Source organism: Martes martes, assembly GCF_963455335.1.
Source record: "Martes martes genome assembly, chromosome: 3".
NCBI lineage: Eukaryota > Metazoa > Chordata > Mammalia > Carnivora > Mustelidae > Martes > Martes martes.
Window position 1 is genome coordinate 149,669,907 of NC_137890.1, and position 14,380 is coordinate 149,684,286.

At 58.3% G+C, this 14,380-nt stretch overlaps 1 protein-coding gene across 1 annotated transcript; it reads right to left on the reverse strand.

Annotated features, from left to right (window-relative positions):
- Window positions 1-2,331: 2,331 nt before the first annotated feature.
- BOK (BCL2 family apoptosis regulator BOK) lies at window positions 2,332-12,263 on the reverse strand. Its single transcript, XM_080798356.1, has 5 exons — window positions 12,004-12,263; window positions 11,280-11,531; window positions 8,519-8,647; window positions 4,201-4,364; window positions 2,332-3,136 (listed from the first exon to the last, which is right to left on the reverse strand). The coding sequence occupies exons 2-5, from the start codon at window positions 11,500-11,502 to the stop codon at window positions 3,011-3,013; spliced, it is 642 nt and encodes a 213-aa protein (XP_080654482.1). The 5' UTR covers window positions 11,503-11,531; window positions 12,004-12,263; the 3' UTR covers window positions 2,332-3,010.
- Window positions 12,264-14,380: the final 2,117 nt, after the last annotated feature.

Consider the following 14,380-nt stretch of genomic DNA (forward strand, 5'->3'; position numbering starts at 1 on the left):
ACAAGACCACACCTGAAGTTTGCAGCTCTTCCTCTAGTTTTTGTACCTTTCCTAGCAAAGAGATGACGTTCAACTATAGTTTAAATGGAATAATTGGTTTTTCCTGGGTGCTCAGCTCCCTGACCTGACACACAAGCGACTGTTCTCAAGGTGGCTTTGCTTTTGTGAAACCTCCTCCATGACCTTAGGGTCAGAACAGTACAATGAGGCACACACTTCGGCGGACCAGCTGCGGCTTCCCAGGAAGGTCCCTTCCTGCTGGACACCTGCACTGCTTCCGACTTCAGCTGACAGAGAACGTCACAGTGAGCAACCTGTCACTGGGGATTTCTGCCGCTATGTGTGAGATGGGTATCTAGGGGTGGGCTGGCCCGTCCCCATGGGGGCTGCGCCACCCTGGCCCTGCTGACCGGCCGTGGTCAGGGCAGGGACAGGCCAGCCCACTGGGTGGGGAGAGGGAGCTGTGATCGTTTGGGATTGCATTTCTTTTTTTTCTTTCTTTTCCCCTTTTTCTTCTGGATTTTTTTAGCTGATGAGCTCTTTTGAATTAGGAATATTAACGCTGATATTCTCAGTGTTCAATTGCAGCTTTTTTATTGAGGTAAAATGCACTGTTACAACATAAATGTCACCATTTTAGTCATTTTAAGGTGCATAAAAACCAGAGTGTGCAGGATAGTGGCGTTTTGTGTATTCATAATGCTGAGCAGCCGTCACCAGTGTCCATTCCCAAGACATTTCTGTCGCCCTGGAAGGAGCCCTGTAACCACAGGACGGTCACTGCCATCCCCCGACCCCAGCCCTGGCGACCACTCCTGCTTTCTGTCTCAAGTTAAAATATTTTTGAAAATGTTAAATGTTATAAACATTTTTATCCAGTATGTATTTTGTCTTTTATTGTTTCTGAATTTTGAGTCCTATTTAGGAAGGTTTTGTCTATCCCTGGGTACAGAGAAAAATCACCCATTTCTTCTAGCTCTTACTCCGTGTTTACAAATGGGATCCACATAGAACCCATGTCTGTGTCCAGGATGACCTGTGGGTCCCACCTGGTCTCTGTCCACGCTCGTCAACAAAACCATCTTTTTCCACACCTTCCTCACGGATTCTGTGTCGTGGGCACCAGGGTCTGGCTGTGGCCGTCCCAGGTCTCCCAGGCCACCGCCTGCACGTGGACCCCACACCCGGGTTCCACACAGGTGCCTCGCAGGGCTCCCTCACCTCTCTCCTTCTTAAGGTTCTTCCTGGCTATTTTCGCTTTTTAAAAACATTTTCTCCCACATGAACTTTATAATTAGTTTGTTTTAATCTAAGATAAAACCCATTCTGTTTACAAGGATGGCATTAAATGTCTAAACTGACTTAGGAAGAACTGTCTTAATGAGATGGATTTCGTCTCCAGAACGTGGTGATTCTGTCTGCTCCAGACCTTTAAGTGGGGTCTTGAAGGTACATGGGAAAGTGCCCTCACCCAGGCTCTCACACGTCTTGTGTGTGATACGTAGGAAACTGATCTTTCTGTTGCTGTGGGAAATGGGGCATCTCTCCCACTGTGACTTCTAACCCTGCGTGAAGACAGCCCCCATCCGATATCCGCATGGCCTCAGACCCCGCTGCTGTCCTGAGTGTCCCCTGTGTGGCCAGCTTGACCCGGGACCGGGGCCAGGTGCAGCAGACGCCCCTGGGCAGGCCCACCTCCCCTGTTTCAGGCACTGACCCTGGGGAGGTGCAAGGGGGCCAGGCAGGGCTTGGTGGAAGCTGCAGGATTTCTAGCATGCCTGACTCCTGGAAGCCTCGTCCGTCAACATCCCTGCTTCACTCGGAGGCCGGATGGGAGGGCAGGGCCGCTGACCTCAGCAGGCCTTGGCTCAGCCACACGTCGTACAGAAAGGGCACAGACTGAGGCCATATGGCAGCCCCCCAGCACCCTGTGCCTGTGGACGAGCAGGAGTCAGGCCCGCCTGGGGAGAATGTCCTCGCCTCAGAAAGCAGAGAGGGGGCTGCCTGGAGCCAGTGGCCACGGAGGAAAGGAAGGCCATGGCCAGGAAGGGGGTAGAGGCTGTTTTTGGCCAAGAGGAGGCATTGCATGGCCCGGGGCTGGACTGTGCACACGTGCCGGGCAGGACAGCTAAGCAACCACCATTCGTTACCGTTGCACATGTATGAGTGAGACTAGGAGCATGTACCCGTGACGCTGTGTGTGTGAGCTCCCCATCGTGGCAAAGGCAACGGACCCCTCATCAGGGAAGACGCTGGGACACTCCCGGGCTCACTGGCTCTGTGTGGCCCCTGGGCAACAGCATGACAACAGGCACAAAGATGGGTCACCCCTCCATGGCCGTGAAACTTTATTGGAACTCAACACACACACCAACCTTTCTGTTTATGGGCTCGTGCACTCAGGTCAGTGTGCTGGCCTGGAGCCCCGTGCTCCTGGTCCCTGCCACACAGGGACCCTGCCATGGGAGGGGGACACACTCCTCCCTCCAGAAATGGATTAAGCAACCAGCACATAAACTTTATGCCCTGTCTTCAAGGTCAGTAAGACCCCACGGCTCCTCCAGCCTTGGCCAGGCCAGTGACACCTTCTGACTGAATGAGCAGGGCCCACTCCCCACAAGGACCAAGGCCAGCTCATGTCCTGACATGGTCCCCTGGGGGACCCAGGCATCAAGTGGAGCCTAATGTTCTCAGCTCCCTTCCTTTTGGACCCAGGAGGTGACCCTGACTTTCTGGCTCCAGAAAGAGGACAAGCAGAATTTCCAAGAGAAGGGGAGCAACGGGGGAAGGCACTGAAGCCCAGCTCCAGGCCAGGGAAGCCCCCTCTGCTGCCCCTTCCAGAGGGCCTGGGTCTGAGGGCGAGAGGCTCAGGGCAGGGCCTCCAGCATGGAGGCAGGGCTCTGAGTGCCGGAGCCTTCCCAGCCTGGTTGAGGAGGACATGGGTGCTCTCCAGGGCCCAGGGCCTCCTGGGTCGGAGTGCCTGGCTTCAGCCTGTGCCCGAGGCAGCAGCTCATCTCTCTGGCAACAGCAGGAAGAAGGCGGCCTTCAGGAAGCGGCCGAAGCTGCAGAGTGCAGCCACGAGCCAATGGGAGCGGAAGCCGGGCTCCGTGCTGACCACACACTTGAGGACATCGGTCTGGGAGGCAAGAGGACACGGTTAGAGAAGAGAGCACCTTGCACGAGATGTCAGCCGACTACCATGAGGGGGTGCCTGAGGGTGTCAGGGAAGGTCTGTGGTCTGCTCTGGACCATGGGAGGGAAAGGGAGCTCGAGGTGGGCAGAGGGTGGCAGATGGACACCGCCCTGCTGGGGCCTCCACCACCATCTCCAGGCCAGGAGCTAGCTCCCAACACAGCCACCTGCCTACTGCCCATGGGGCCACAAACACCCCGTGTCCTTCTGCCTCGGCACGGTGGAGCCTGGGTTACCAGGAAGCGACCAATCCAGCTGTACTCTCTCTCAGAACAGGAGTGGGAACCAAGATTTCCAGAAGCCCAATGAACAGCCATTCCTCATTCCTTTCTATTCCTGCTGAGAAATAAAATCTTTTCTCTATAGTCTGGACTTTGACCGTGGTGTCAAGCAAACATCCTTGCCTCCACGGAGAGGAGAGGACGTGAGGGGACAGAGACCCCAGGGTCTCTCTGCTAAGGAATGGCCATAGCCACGAGTCATGCTGGAAGCAATCCTGTCCCTACCAATGCCAGCTTCAGAGGAGACTGCAGCCCCAGCCACCGCCCAACCTCAGCCTTTGGCCCCAACCTCAGCAGATTGCTGAGCTCTGTCATCCTAGCCAGCGAGCCCCACACACCCTGGCCCACCACCCATTACAGAGGAGAGAACGGACATCTCTGCGGGGGGGCCTGGTCGGGGCCAGGCGGGCAGCTGGGGGCACAGAGCCCGTGGTGGGTAAGACCCACACACCCACCCCCATGGGCTGGGCTGGTCTCCCCCCAGCATCGGAGTGTAGCTGGGAGGGGGTGCAGTGAGGGTGCTCTGGGCAGAGTCAGGACTTCCCCTCTCACGAGCTAAGGGACCCACATCGGGAGGCCACCTGCTGCCATGGCCCTGGGCATGGAGGAAGCAGAGGACAGGTCGGCGCCGGAGCTGGGCAGCAGGAGCCACCCTGGCCCTCCCACCTCCCCTAACGGTTCCTCGCCACCCCCACCCCCCCACTGGGCACCGCAGGTCCCCCCTCACCCATCCGCCACGCCTTCGAAGCCAGGGCGCCAGGGTCTTGCGCACAAATTCCCCAAGGCAGTCGACAAGCGCATGGACCATGGCAGGCTGGGCCTGCCGCACACAGTCGATGGCCAGCCCTGCTGCCACTGAGTACAGGGACACCACCTTGCCCCATGTGATGCCTGCGAGGAGAGAGACAGATGCCGGTGAGCAGAAGGCCACCCAAACCCAGGCTCCAGTCCAGCCCTCAGGGTCACACAAAGGGCCTGAGACTTGGAGCCACCTCTCCCGCCCCTCCCCGCACCCAGCACCCGCCTCGGGTCAGTCCTGCCACCCTCACCTGCATACCTGTGCCAGGGCCCAGGCCAGCCTCGCCCAGCCCCCCGTCCCCCCCATCCCCTGGAGGAGGTGACTGACGGCCGAGGGAGCAGCCCCAAGGTGCACCTGCCCCTGGCCTTTGTGTTCGGAGGGGCCAAGTGAGGGCACCAGGACAGTCTGCATAGAGAAGCTGAGGCCCGTGAGCGCACGGCCTGCCCCAGACCTACAGCCACTGGGAAGCAGAACCCCGATGGAACCCCCCCAGCGGGAAGAGGCAAAGGCCAGTGTGGGAAGGCCACCTGCCGATGCTGGGGCACGAGCCTCCTTCGTGTGCAAGGAGAGCTCACGAGTCCTCGAGAACAAATAGAAACATTTCCAAAGAAATATGAGCACAGAAGAAACAGCTGCTTCACAGAAGAAAAACTACAAATGCATCAAACCTCTGAAAAATGTCTGCCCTCACGAATAACCCAAGAAAAGTCAGAGAAAAGCAGGAAGAGATGGCAGTCTATCAGATGAAAGCTTCATGTCACCGTAGGCTGAGCCATGTCGTCCACCAGGACAAACAGGCCAAGGCGCCTGCAGGGTCCGTGAAAGGCCACCCGTGCACATGGTCCTGGCAGGACAGGAGCCCGAGGAGGTGGCAGTGTGGGCAGAGGGCGCCCCTGCCCCTCCATGCACCCTCCCACGGCAGCCAGGGCCTCTACCAGCTCCCATAAACCCGGCTCCCCCGTGCTCACGGGGCCCTCTTCATACCCGCCAAAAGATGGAAGCGACAAACACCCAACGGCGGAAAGCAAAGCAAAGGGCTCCAAACCAGGGACAAGAACTGGACCCCGGAAAGGGATGGAGCCCTGATACTGCCACAGCTGGCGGGGGGGGGGGGTCAGAAACACGGCGCTCAGTGGGAGCAGCAGACTCAAAAGGCCCCCTGTGCTGTGTGAGTCCATGGACATGAACCGTCCAGAACGGGGGAGGGGGTGTGGAGTGAGTGCCGAGAGGGCTCCAGGTGTCCTTCCGGGGATGTGAAATGGGGCAGATGGACAGCAGTGTCCCCGCACACCACGATGCCTCATGGTCAGGTAAGCTCCATCACCGTGACAAAAAAAATTTTAAAACCCATAAATTGGATCCCATCCCTCTCCTGCCTAAACCCTCCTGTGACTATTATTTTCCATGTCTCTCTTTTTTTTTTTTAAGGAATTTATTTATTTATTTGACAGAGAGAGACCACAAGTAGGCAGAGGCAAGCAGAGAGAGAGGAGGAAGCAGGCTCCCCACTGAGCAAAGAGCCTGACTCGGGACTCGAGCCCACTACCCTGAGATCATGCCCTGAGCCGAAGGCAGAGGCATGAATCCACTGAGCCACCCAGGCGCCCCACTTTCCATCTCTTTCAAAATAAATCCAAGTTACGGAGCACCGCCTGGCTGACTCCCAGTCAGGGGAGCATGACTCCCGATTTCAGGGGTGTGAGTTTGAGTCCCACGCTGGGTGTAGAGCTTACTTAAAAAAAATCCAAGTCTGAGATCTCAGCAGAGCCCCTGGCACCAAGGGCGCCTTCCCTCCACTGAGGTCCTGCGCCCACTCTCCCCACCTCCACGGGCCGGGCCATCAGGGCCCCAAGTCACAGTGACCGTGTCTCGCCCCATGCTTCCCCAGCCAAATGCCACGTTCTGTGCTGCCACCTGGAGAGGGGCCTCACAGTCCCACGAGAGGCCAGCCAGCTCCACATGGCCTTGACCCTTGAAGGTCTAGAAGGGGCTATACACATGGCCTCCTCAGAGTCTTCTGTGCTTAATTTCTCATGGAGAGAGGATCTCAGTGCCATAAACCGGTAAGCAGTTCCCCTAAGTTCCAGCGGCATCCGTGCGGCCGCGCCCACCCACCCGCTGTTGGGCCCCTTCCCAGGCCGACAGCCATGGCTCGGTTCCCTGGGCCCGTGGATTCCCCACCCCCGGTATTCACTAGGAAAGGGCTCCGGCCAGCGCTCCACAGTGCCTCGGGCTCCCCGCACCTGGCACAGGGTCCGCAGGTCCATCCATACAGTCGCGGGTGTCCGCGTCAGGCGCACGTGTCCGCCAGCCAATGGCCCTGGGCTGCCTGCGCCATGGCTCCTCTGAGGGACGCACTCATGGCGTCTGGGCGGCATGTGTATGCACGAGCGTCCGCCCCTTACGCAACACCCAGGGGTGGGCAGCCCTGCGAAGCAGCCACACCACCTGGTGTGCCACCGGTCACACCCTGCCCAAGCCGGCGCTCATAGCACCGATTCTGCCACTGAGGGTACGCAGCGCAGGCTCATGGTAGTTCTGTGGCGCGTCTCCCCCATGGCAGAGAGCAGGCTTCTCGTGGGCTCCGGGCCAGCCGCGTGTCCGCTCTTCTGATCCTTTGCTCATTTTTAGTATTGGTTTCTAAGACTTGGTTTCTAAGACTTGTTTATCTTTTGCATTTTCTGATCTTTCTGTGGTAAAATATTTTGCTCTTGTAATAAGAAAAAAAAAAAAAAAAACAACCCACTCCTGCCAACTTCTCATCAAGGAGGGAAAGATCCGTGTTTCCCTCGAACGAAGCTGAGCCGGGCGGCTGCTGCCAGGAGCCACGCTGGTGGCCGCTGCCTCTGCCGGGAGCACACAGATGCCTCCACAGATCCCCCCCCCCAGTCCTCAAGCTGCCCTGTCACCCACCAGAGCCCAGGGGACCTGTCCTGAGGAAGAGGGGACACAAGGGGGAGCATGAGGGTCAGTGTGTGGTCTGGGAGGGACCTCGGGAAGACAGGGACCAAGGCCAGTGAGCACCTTGTGGCTGGGCTGACTCTGTGGAGAAAGGAGGGTGGACGAGGGGCGAAGGGGAGGCTGGCCGAGCAGCAGGTGGGAGGGTGGGAGGGGCAGCCACAGCTGGTGAGGGGCTGGTCTGAGAGCCAGGTCACAACAGAGGGGTGGATCTGTGACCCCACGCTCCAGGGAGCCCTGCTCCTCCTCCCTTTTCAGGCGGCTCTGGGTTCAGAGATATTAAGAAACCAGCTGCAGATCACACAGCCCGTGAGGGAGCAGCTGCCTCAGAGACCCAGAGGGGCAGGCGCAGGAGTGAAGGCTGTCGGAGGAAAGGGGTGGCACCCACATGGGGCAGGCCTGCGGACACTGATGCTTGAACGTGAAGGGGAATATTCTGCCCCATCTCAAAGGAAAATCACACAACTTTCACTGAACTCCACAAGTGGATTGAGCTGTGGTGGCCTGTGTCCATTACCCCCACCCTTCCCCCGCCCCAAGGCCTTCCTCCCAGAGCCCGGAGCCTTTCAGAAGCTCTTGGGCCTGAACCCACACTGAGCAAGGCCAGGCTGGTGGGGAGGGTGCTCAGTGTTGGGCCTCTGTCCTGTCCCCTGCGTGCATACCTGCCACCACTGTGGGCCTCGCCCGGCCTCCCGGCTCCATCCCAACCACCAGCAGCCCAGAGCTGCCCTCTCAGAGAGAAGCCTTCCTTTTAAAGCCAGACCTCGGCTCATAAACTAGCCGCCCAACAGCCTCGAGACAGACACGGCCACCCACACACCAGCGTCAGGCCCAGAACACAGGAGCCCAGGGAGGGCTAAAGGTGGCCACCAGCCTCGAATGCCTGCTGGGCCCCACCCGCTGCCTCCTCCTTGAGACGCCGTCCCGGGTCATCCTCACGGGTTCCCCAGGACCCAGGTCAGGACAGTTAGGACACTCTGAAGGAAACTCTGGCCCTCCAACCAGCCCACACAGGCACCCCCAGGAAGATCTTGGTCCTCTGCACCCCAGCTAATACCGGCCAGAGCCACATGAGAGGTCTGAGGCCAGCTGCCTCGCAGACACCCCCATCCTCAGAATCCAGAGAAGCACCACACAGCACTGTTCGGGTCAAGCTTCTGGGCGGGTTTGTATAGCAGTAAGATGGCCCCGGGACCTGTGGGGGCTACTTGCTGCACCCTCCCAGTGCCCAAGGCCCTGCGCCAGCCCACAGACCCGGGCCTACAGCAGCATGGGGGCCCAGGCCTACCTCCGGAGAAGATCTGGGACGCCACAGCCAGGAAGGCGTCGGTCACCACGGTCTCAGATTGTAGGGAGATGTTCAGTTGACGGGCCACGTTGCGGTAGACGCTAGGCCGAATCAGCTCCAGCTCGTCCCCTGGGCACAGGGGGGTCAGAGGGGGTTGGCCCTGCCTGACCCCAGCCCCACGGGCACACAAGCCTGGCACCAGCCTGCTGCTCATTGGCCCACGGCCACAACTGGCACTGAACAGGCCTGATTGCCGACCACCTCCCTCAGCCTGTCAAATTCCCACCCCCACTTGACCCCACCATGGCCCCTGGGGATAAGAAGACCGAGGAGGTACTGTGGGCACCCCCAGACCTGCCTCTGCGGCCTGCCCCTTCTGACAAGCCAGCCATCCCCCACCCCCACCCAGGGCCAAGCCGGCCGGGCCGGTGGGGCGGGAATCCTGAGGAGGAGCAAGGGCCGTGCCTGATGGGTGACTCATGGCCCACAGCGAGCTGCCCGGGCGGCAGGCGGACTGGGCAGGCAGCCAGAGCCCCACATGGGTAGAGGCTTATGCCAGCGACCCCACACAGGTGGGGCCCCTGGCTGCTGCCTCCGGGGGGCGTCCTCAATCAGCACCCCCCCACCCCCAGCATGGGTCTGTGAACCCAGAAGCTAAGCCTTCGCCGCCCAGGGCCACCAGCACCACCCAGGCTCAAACCTGGGCTCCCGGTGCCAAGTGGGTGTGTCAGGGTGGGCGGCCACACTCAGCAAAGGAAATGCCCTCTCAGCGGCCCCGCCTGCTGCCCGTGCTCACTGCAGCGCCCCTGGCAGCGAGGTGCCGGGAATTCCACGCAGCCTGCGGACTGGGTGTCCCCCAGCCCAGGCACTTATGCAGCCAAAGCAAACAGGGAAAGGCTGTGGACAGGACAGCCTGCACCGATAAGGGTGTCTGCATCGTCCCTGGGGCCAGCTGCACTCCATCTAATTAAACGAGATCTGGATGCAGAGCAGAAACCAGAGAGGCTGGGGGGCGGTGGGGATCGGGGGGGTGGGGTGGTGGATGGCATGGAAATTCCCAGGGCAGGCCTGGCAGTTCCCACACGCAGATCTTGCGGCCCAAGAGACCGACCATGGGGACTCGACCCCGGCTTCTTCCTGTGTGCTGCTGCCCCAGGAGCTGGGTGTCTGGGCTGGCGTGGGGCTGGGAGGGCTAGGAGCATGCTGGGCGGCAGGGAGACCGCGCCGGGCATGAAAGGGCTCATGCCAAGCGGTCTAAGAGCGGAGCGCAGCAGGAAAGCAAGAACGAGAGCACTCTGGGGGGCCGAGTCCTCCCCCTCCTTAGCTATCTGCCAGCCCCCAGTCCCAGGGACTGGGCAGAGCCTGACACGGGGGAAGGACCCTGCTCCTGAGAGGGCCGGTGCTGGGCACCTGGCCAGCCCCTGCTCCCCAAGACCAGGCCCGGAGCACTGGGGTTCTCAGCGTGAGACATGGGGGACTGAGGCTACAGAAACCAGCCTGGTCAGAACGGCAGAGCCCGAAGCAGAGACTCTGGGCCCAGGCAGAGGCAGCACCAGTTCCCGGGCACAGACAAGGAGACAGAGACCAGGAGGCTGGGAAGAGTGGCAGGACAGAGGCAAGACTTCCTTCTGGCTACCCTAGGGGTCAGGGGGACATTCTTGGGAGACCACAGAACCATCTTCTCCAGGGCCCTCTAGAATGTTTCCCCAGTGCCATCCCCACAGCCCCGCTGAAGAAACAGCAATTGGAGGCTGACCTCATGGGAGTCCAGGTCCTGGATCCCTGCCTGATTCCCCAAACCCCACTGGCTCTCCACACCTAGGAACCACTCCCCTCCCCTGGGGCCCAGGTGGGCTACCACGTCTCCTGGCAATCTTCTACACTACCCATGGAGTCTGCCCTTCCCCCTGCCCCACACTGGGGCAGCTGGGTCTGCACAGCCCTGCTCTCAGGGGCCACACAAAACTGGGACCAGCAGACACTGGTGTCGGCCTAAGAGGCAGGGTGTCTGTCCCCTTTCACTGAGGACCCCCTCCAATCCCAGATCCTGGGCCAGCCTTTCCCCACACTCTGCATGGAGAGCCACCCCATCAGGGCTCCATCTTTGCTCCCCACTCCCAACAACCAGTTCCAGAGTGAGCAACCTCAGCCCTGGTGGTGACTGGCCCCAGCCCTCTGGGGTCTAGACCCTGGAGAAGATGCAAACAGTCACTGTGCTGTGTGGGACTCCACTCCAACCAAGTACTCCCAGGTGTCTAAGCATGACCAGGTGGCCAGGTGGGATTTTGGCTGCCCAGATCTTTGGTGGCTTTGACCCTTCTGGGGCACCAAATTTCCAGAGGGAGCCCTGCCAGGCATCCACATCAAGAGGAAAGAGCTGCGGGATTTCAGGCAGGAGCTGCAAAGAACTACTTTCCAAAATAAACACTGGGACACGTGGTCCCACAAAGGATTTTTGTGCCCAGTTCAGTACAAGGGTCACTCTGGAAGTTTAACCACCGAAACAGTATTCTTCCTGGAGCTTTCTAGTCTTTATGGCCAGAAGGTCTGAAATCTGGGCTGAACAGGCATAAGGGGGAGCTAGCTCTGTGGCGGGTGGGCAGGGCAGCCTGAGGCATAAAGAGGCGAGTGTGGGTAGGTCTGCCTTGCGCAAGGCTGTCCCCAACACCCCCCGCCAGCCCCCTCTCTGTCCGTAAAGGAAACTGAGGCCCAGCACCAGAGGGCACCTCCCGGGGCATAGGCCACCAGGGCCCGCACTCACCCAGGCGCAGCAGCACCGCGCACACTTCGGCCAGGCGGCCTCCGGGGGCGGGAGCGGCGCGCTCGGGCGCGCTCCAGGCGAGGCCAGCGCGCAGCAGCCGCGCGTGCACGAACTCCCGGCCCAGCGCCTTGGCCTGGGCCACCAGCTCCTTGTCGGTGGGCGAGCGGTCAAAGGCTTCCATGATCTCCGCGGCGAAGACCGAGGAACGCCGCAGCACCTCCATGGCGGGGACACAGGCTAGGGGCGCGGCACCTGCGGAGGGACAAGCTCAGCGCCCCGGCCTGGCTGGCGGCCGGGAGCCAGCCCCGGGAGGAGGTCGCCCCGCGGGGGGCGGGGGGCGGGGGCGCAGGGGGCGTGGGGAAGGGGCGCGCGGGGCGGAAGGGCTGCAGCCGACTGCGAGAGGCCGTTCGTTTCGGGGCCCCAAATCTTGAAAACATGGTGTCACATTCTTTCGGATTCCAAGTTAAACCCCAAAGATCCCCACGGCTGCCCGGGATAAGAAAGACCGCGGGGACAGGGCAAGACGCCGTGGGGACGCCGTGCCCGCGCTCGAAGACGAGGGCGCGGGCGGCGGAGGCGCGGGCGGCGGAGGCGCCGGCGGGTGACAGGCAACGGCCAGGAACCGGCCCAGCCGCGCGCTCCGAGGACACCCGGCATCGCGCCTCGCTGTCCTCGCTGTTTGTCCCGGGCGTCGCCGTTCCCACGGCGAGGTCTCCCTGCTCACCTCTCCCGCGGCATATCGCGGGCGCGGGGCCGGGGAGGGGCTCTGGCCTCAGGACCTGCTGGCCGCCGTCTCCGCCGACCTCGATCCTTCCATCCAGAGCCGCGAGGACGCGCGCCCGCCCCTCGCCTGCCCGTCCGCGCCCGGGCCGGGCTGGCGCGCGACTGCGCGGGGCTCTGCGCTCCTGGGGGTGCGGCGGCGGCGAGGGGCGCGCGGACCGCACCGCGCGGCTCTCTGCCCGAGAGAGGCGAGGCTTGGGGCTTCGCCTTCTAAGGAAAAGGCAGCCCCCGGGGCGGAGCCGCGGCCCAGAGCTTCCCCGCCGCCTCCCCGCTTAAGGACGACTGAGCGAGTTCCCGGCGAGGTTCGGAGAGGGACACGGGGCGGGAGCTGTCTCTGCAAGGTCGGGGGAGTGGGTGACTGGAGCCTAGCTCTGGCGGCGGCTGCCTGGGTTCACACCCGGCTCCATTTTCTTATTGTTTCCTAGAGGTTCTTTATATATTCTGGATATGTGCCCCCGGTGCGGCGCATGGTTCTGTATTGTCGATGGATATCCGAAAATGTATGGGGTTGAAGATACTGCAGAAATCTTCTGTCACTCGTGGCTTGCTTGCTTATAATGAGCCGGAGTGATTCTCAGTGACGTCCAATTTATTTGTCGTTTCTCTTAGGATTGGTGCTTCTTCATTAGGATATTCGCCTATGTTTTCTTTTAGAAGCTTAAATGTTTTACCATCTGTGATGGGTCACTCGTCCTCTGGGTAGTGTTGTAGGGGCCAGAGCCCCCCCCCCTTTTTTTAAATGAATATCCGGTTGACCCAGCATCATTTTATAGAAAAGACCATCATTTTCCCCTTGAATTGTAAAAGAGCTTCCATCATAAATCAAGTAACTGTTATGTGAGGACCTGTACTGGACTCTCTTCCATCCCTGTGGTTAATTTCTCTATCCTTGAGCTGGGACACACGGTTCAAACAACAAGATGAACCAACCTGCTCTAATTCACGTACGTAACAGCATTTTACCCAATAGCTGTAGGATATAGGTTCTTTCCAGGTGCACATAGAATGTTAATCAAAATAGGGGCATCTGTGCGGGTGCCTGGGTGGCTCAGTCACTCAAGGGTTTGAGTTAGGTCAATGATCTCAGGGTCCTGGGATGGAGGCCACCTATAGCTCTCGACTCAGCTAGAAGCCTGCTTTTCCCTCTCCCTCTGCAGCTCCCCCTGCTTGTGCTCTCTTTCTCACACACTCTCTCAAATAGTTAAATAAAATCTTAAAAAAAAAAAAAATAGGGACCCCTGGGGACATCTGGGTGACTCAGTCAGTTAAGCGACTGCGTTTGGCTCAGGTCATGATCCCAGTACCCTCCTTGTGCTCTCTCACTATCTCTCTCAAATAAATAATCTTAACAAAAAAATAGGGGCAGCTAGCCGGCTCCACTGGTGGAGCATTTGACCCTTGATCTCAGGGATGCAAGTTTGACCCATGGGGCTTTTATTTAACTTAAAAATAAACTTTTTAAAAAAGATTTTATTTTTATTTATTTGACACAGAGAGAAAAACAGCAAGAAAGGAAACACAAGCAGGGGAAGTGGGAGAGGGAGAAGGAGGCTTCCCACTCAGCAGGAGCCAGATGTAGGGCTCCATTCCAGGACCCTGGGATCATGACCCAAGCCAAAGGCAGATGCTTAACAACTGAGCCACCCAGGAGCCCCTAAAAATAAAATCTTTAAAAAAATGTATTATTCAAGATAGACAATATCTTGGGCCATAAAATCTCAATTAATTTCAAAGGACTGAAATCATACAAGTTTGTCCTCTTTGAATTAAATTATAACTCAATGTCAAGAAAACTATTAGAAAGCCTCCAAGTGCTTGGAATTTAAACATCACACTTCTAAATAATTAAAGTTCCAATAGTAAATCATGAGAGAAATTGTGAAATATTTTGAAGCAATAGTGAAAATATGATGTATCAAATGTGATAGGATGCAGGTAAAGCTGTGCTGTGAGGAAAATTTATAGCTTTAGAAGAAAGGTTGATAATTAATGTTCTAAGTTCCAACTCAAGAACTAGAAAAAGAACAAATTAACCCTAAAGGTGAAAAGAAATAACAAATACAAGAGCAAAAATTAATGAAGGACAGCAAAAATTAGAGAAAATCAACAAAGCCAAAAGTTGGTTCTTTGAAGAGATTGATAGAATTCATAAATTCCTGGAAATGTCGAGTAGGAAAAACAAAACACAAATTCCAATATCAGGAATGAAAAAAAGGACATCAAGAGATACTATAAACATTAAAAGGGTAAAAAGGGGCACCTGGCTGGCTCAGTTGGTACAGCATGAGACTCTTGATCTTGGGGTTTGAGCACCACATTGG

Bases quoted from the DNA above. Each gene is read 5' to 3' on its own strand.
- BOK (XM_080798356.1), bottom strand. From the start codon at position 11,502: ATGGAGGTGCTGCGGCGTTCCTCGGTCTTCGCCGCGGAGATCATGGAA. The intron at 4,365-8,518 runs GTAGGCCTGGGC...CTCTCCTCGCAG, and splicing joins GTCCCAGATCTTCTCCGGAG to GCATCACATGGGGCAAGGTG. The intron at 3,137-4,200 runs GTGAGGGGGGAC...CTTGCCTCCCAG, and splicing joins TTCGAAGGCGTGGCGGATGG to ACCGATGTCCTCAAGTGTGT.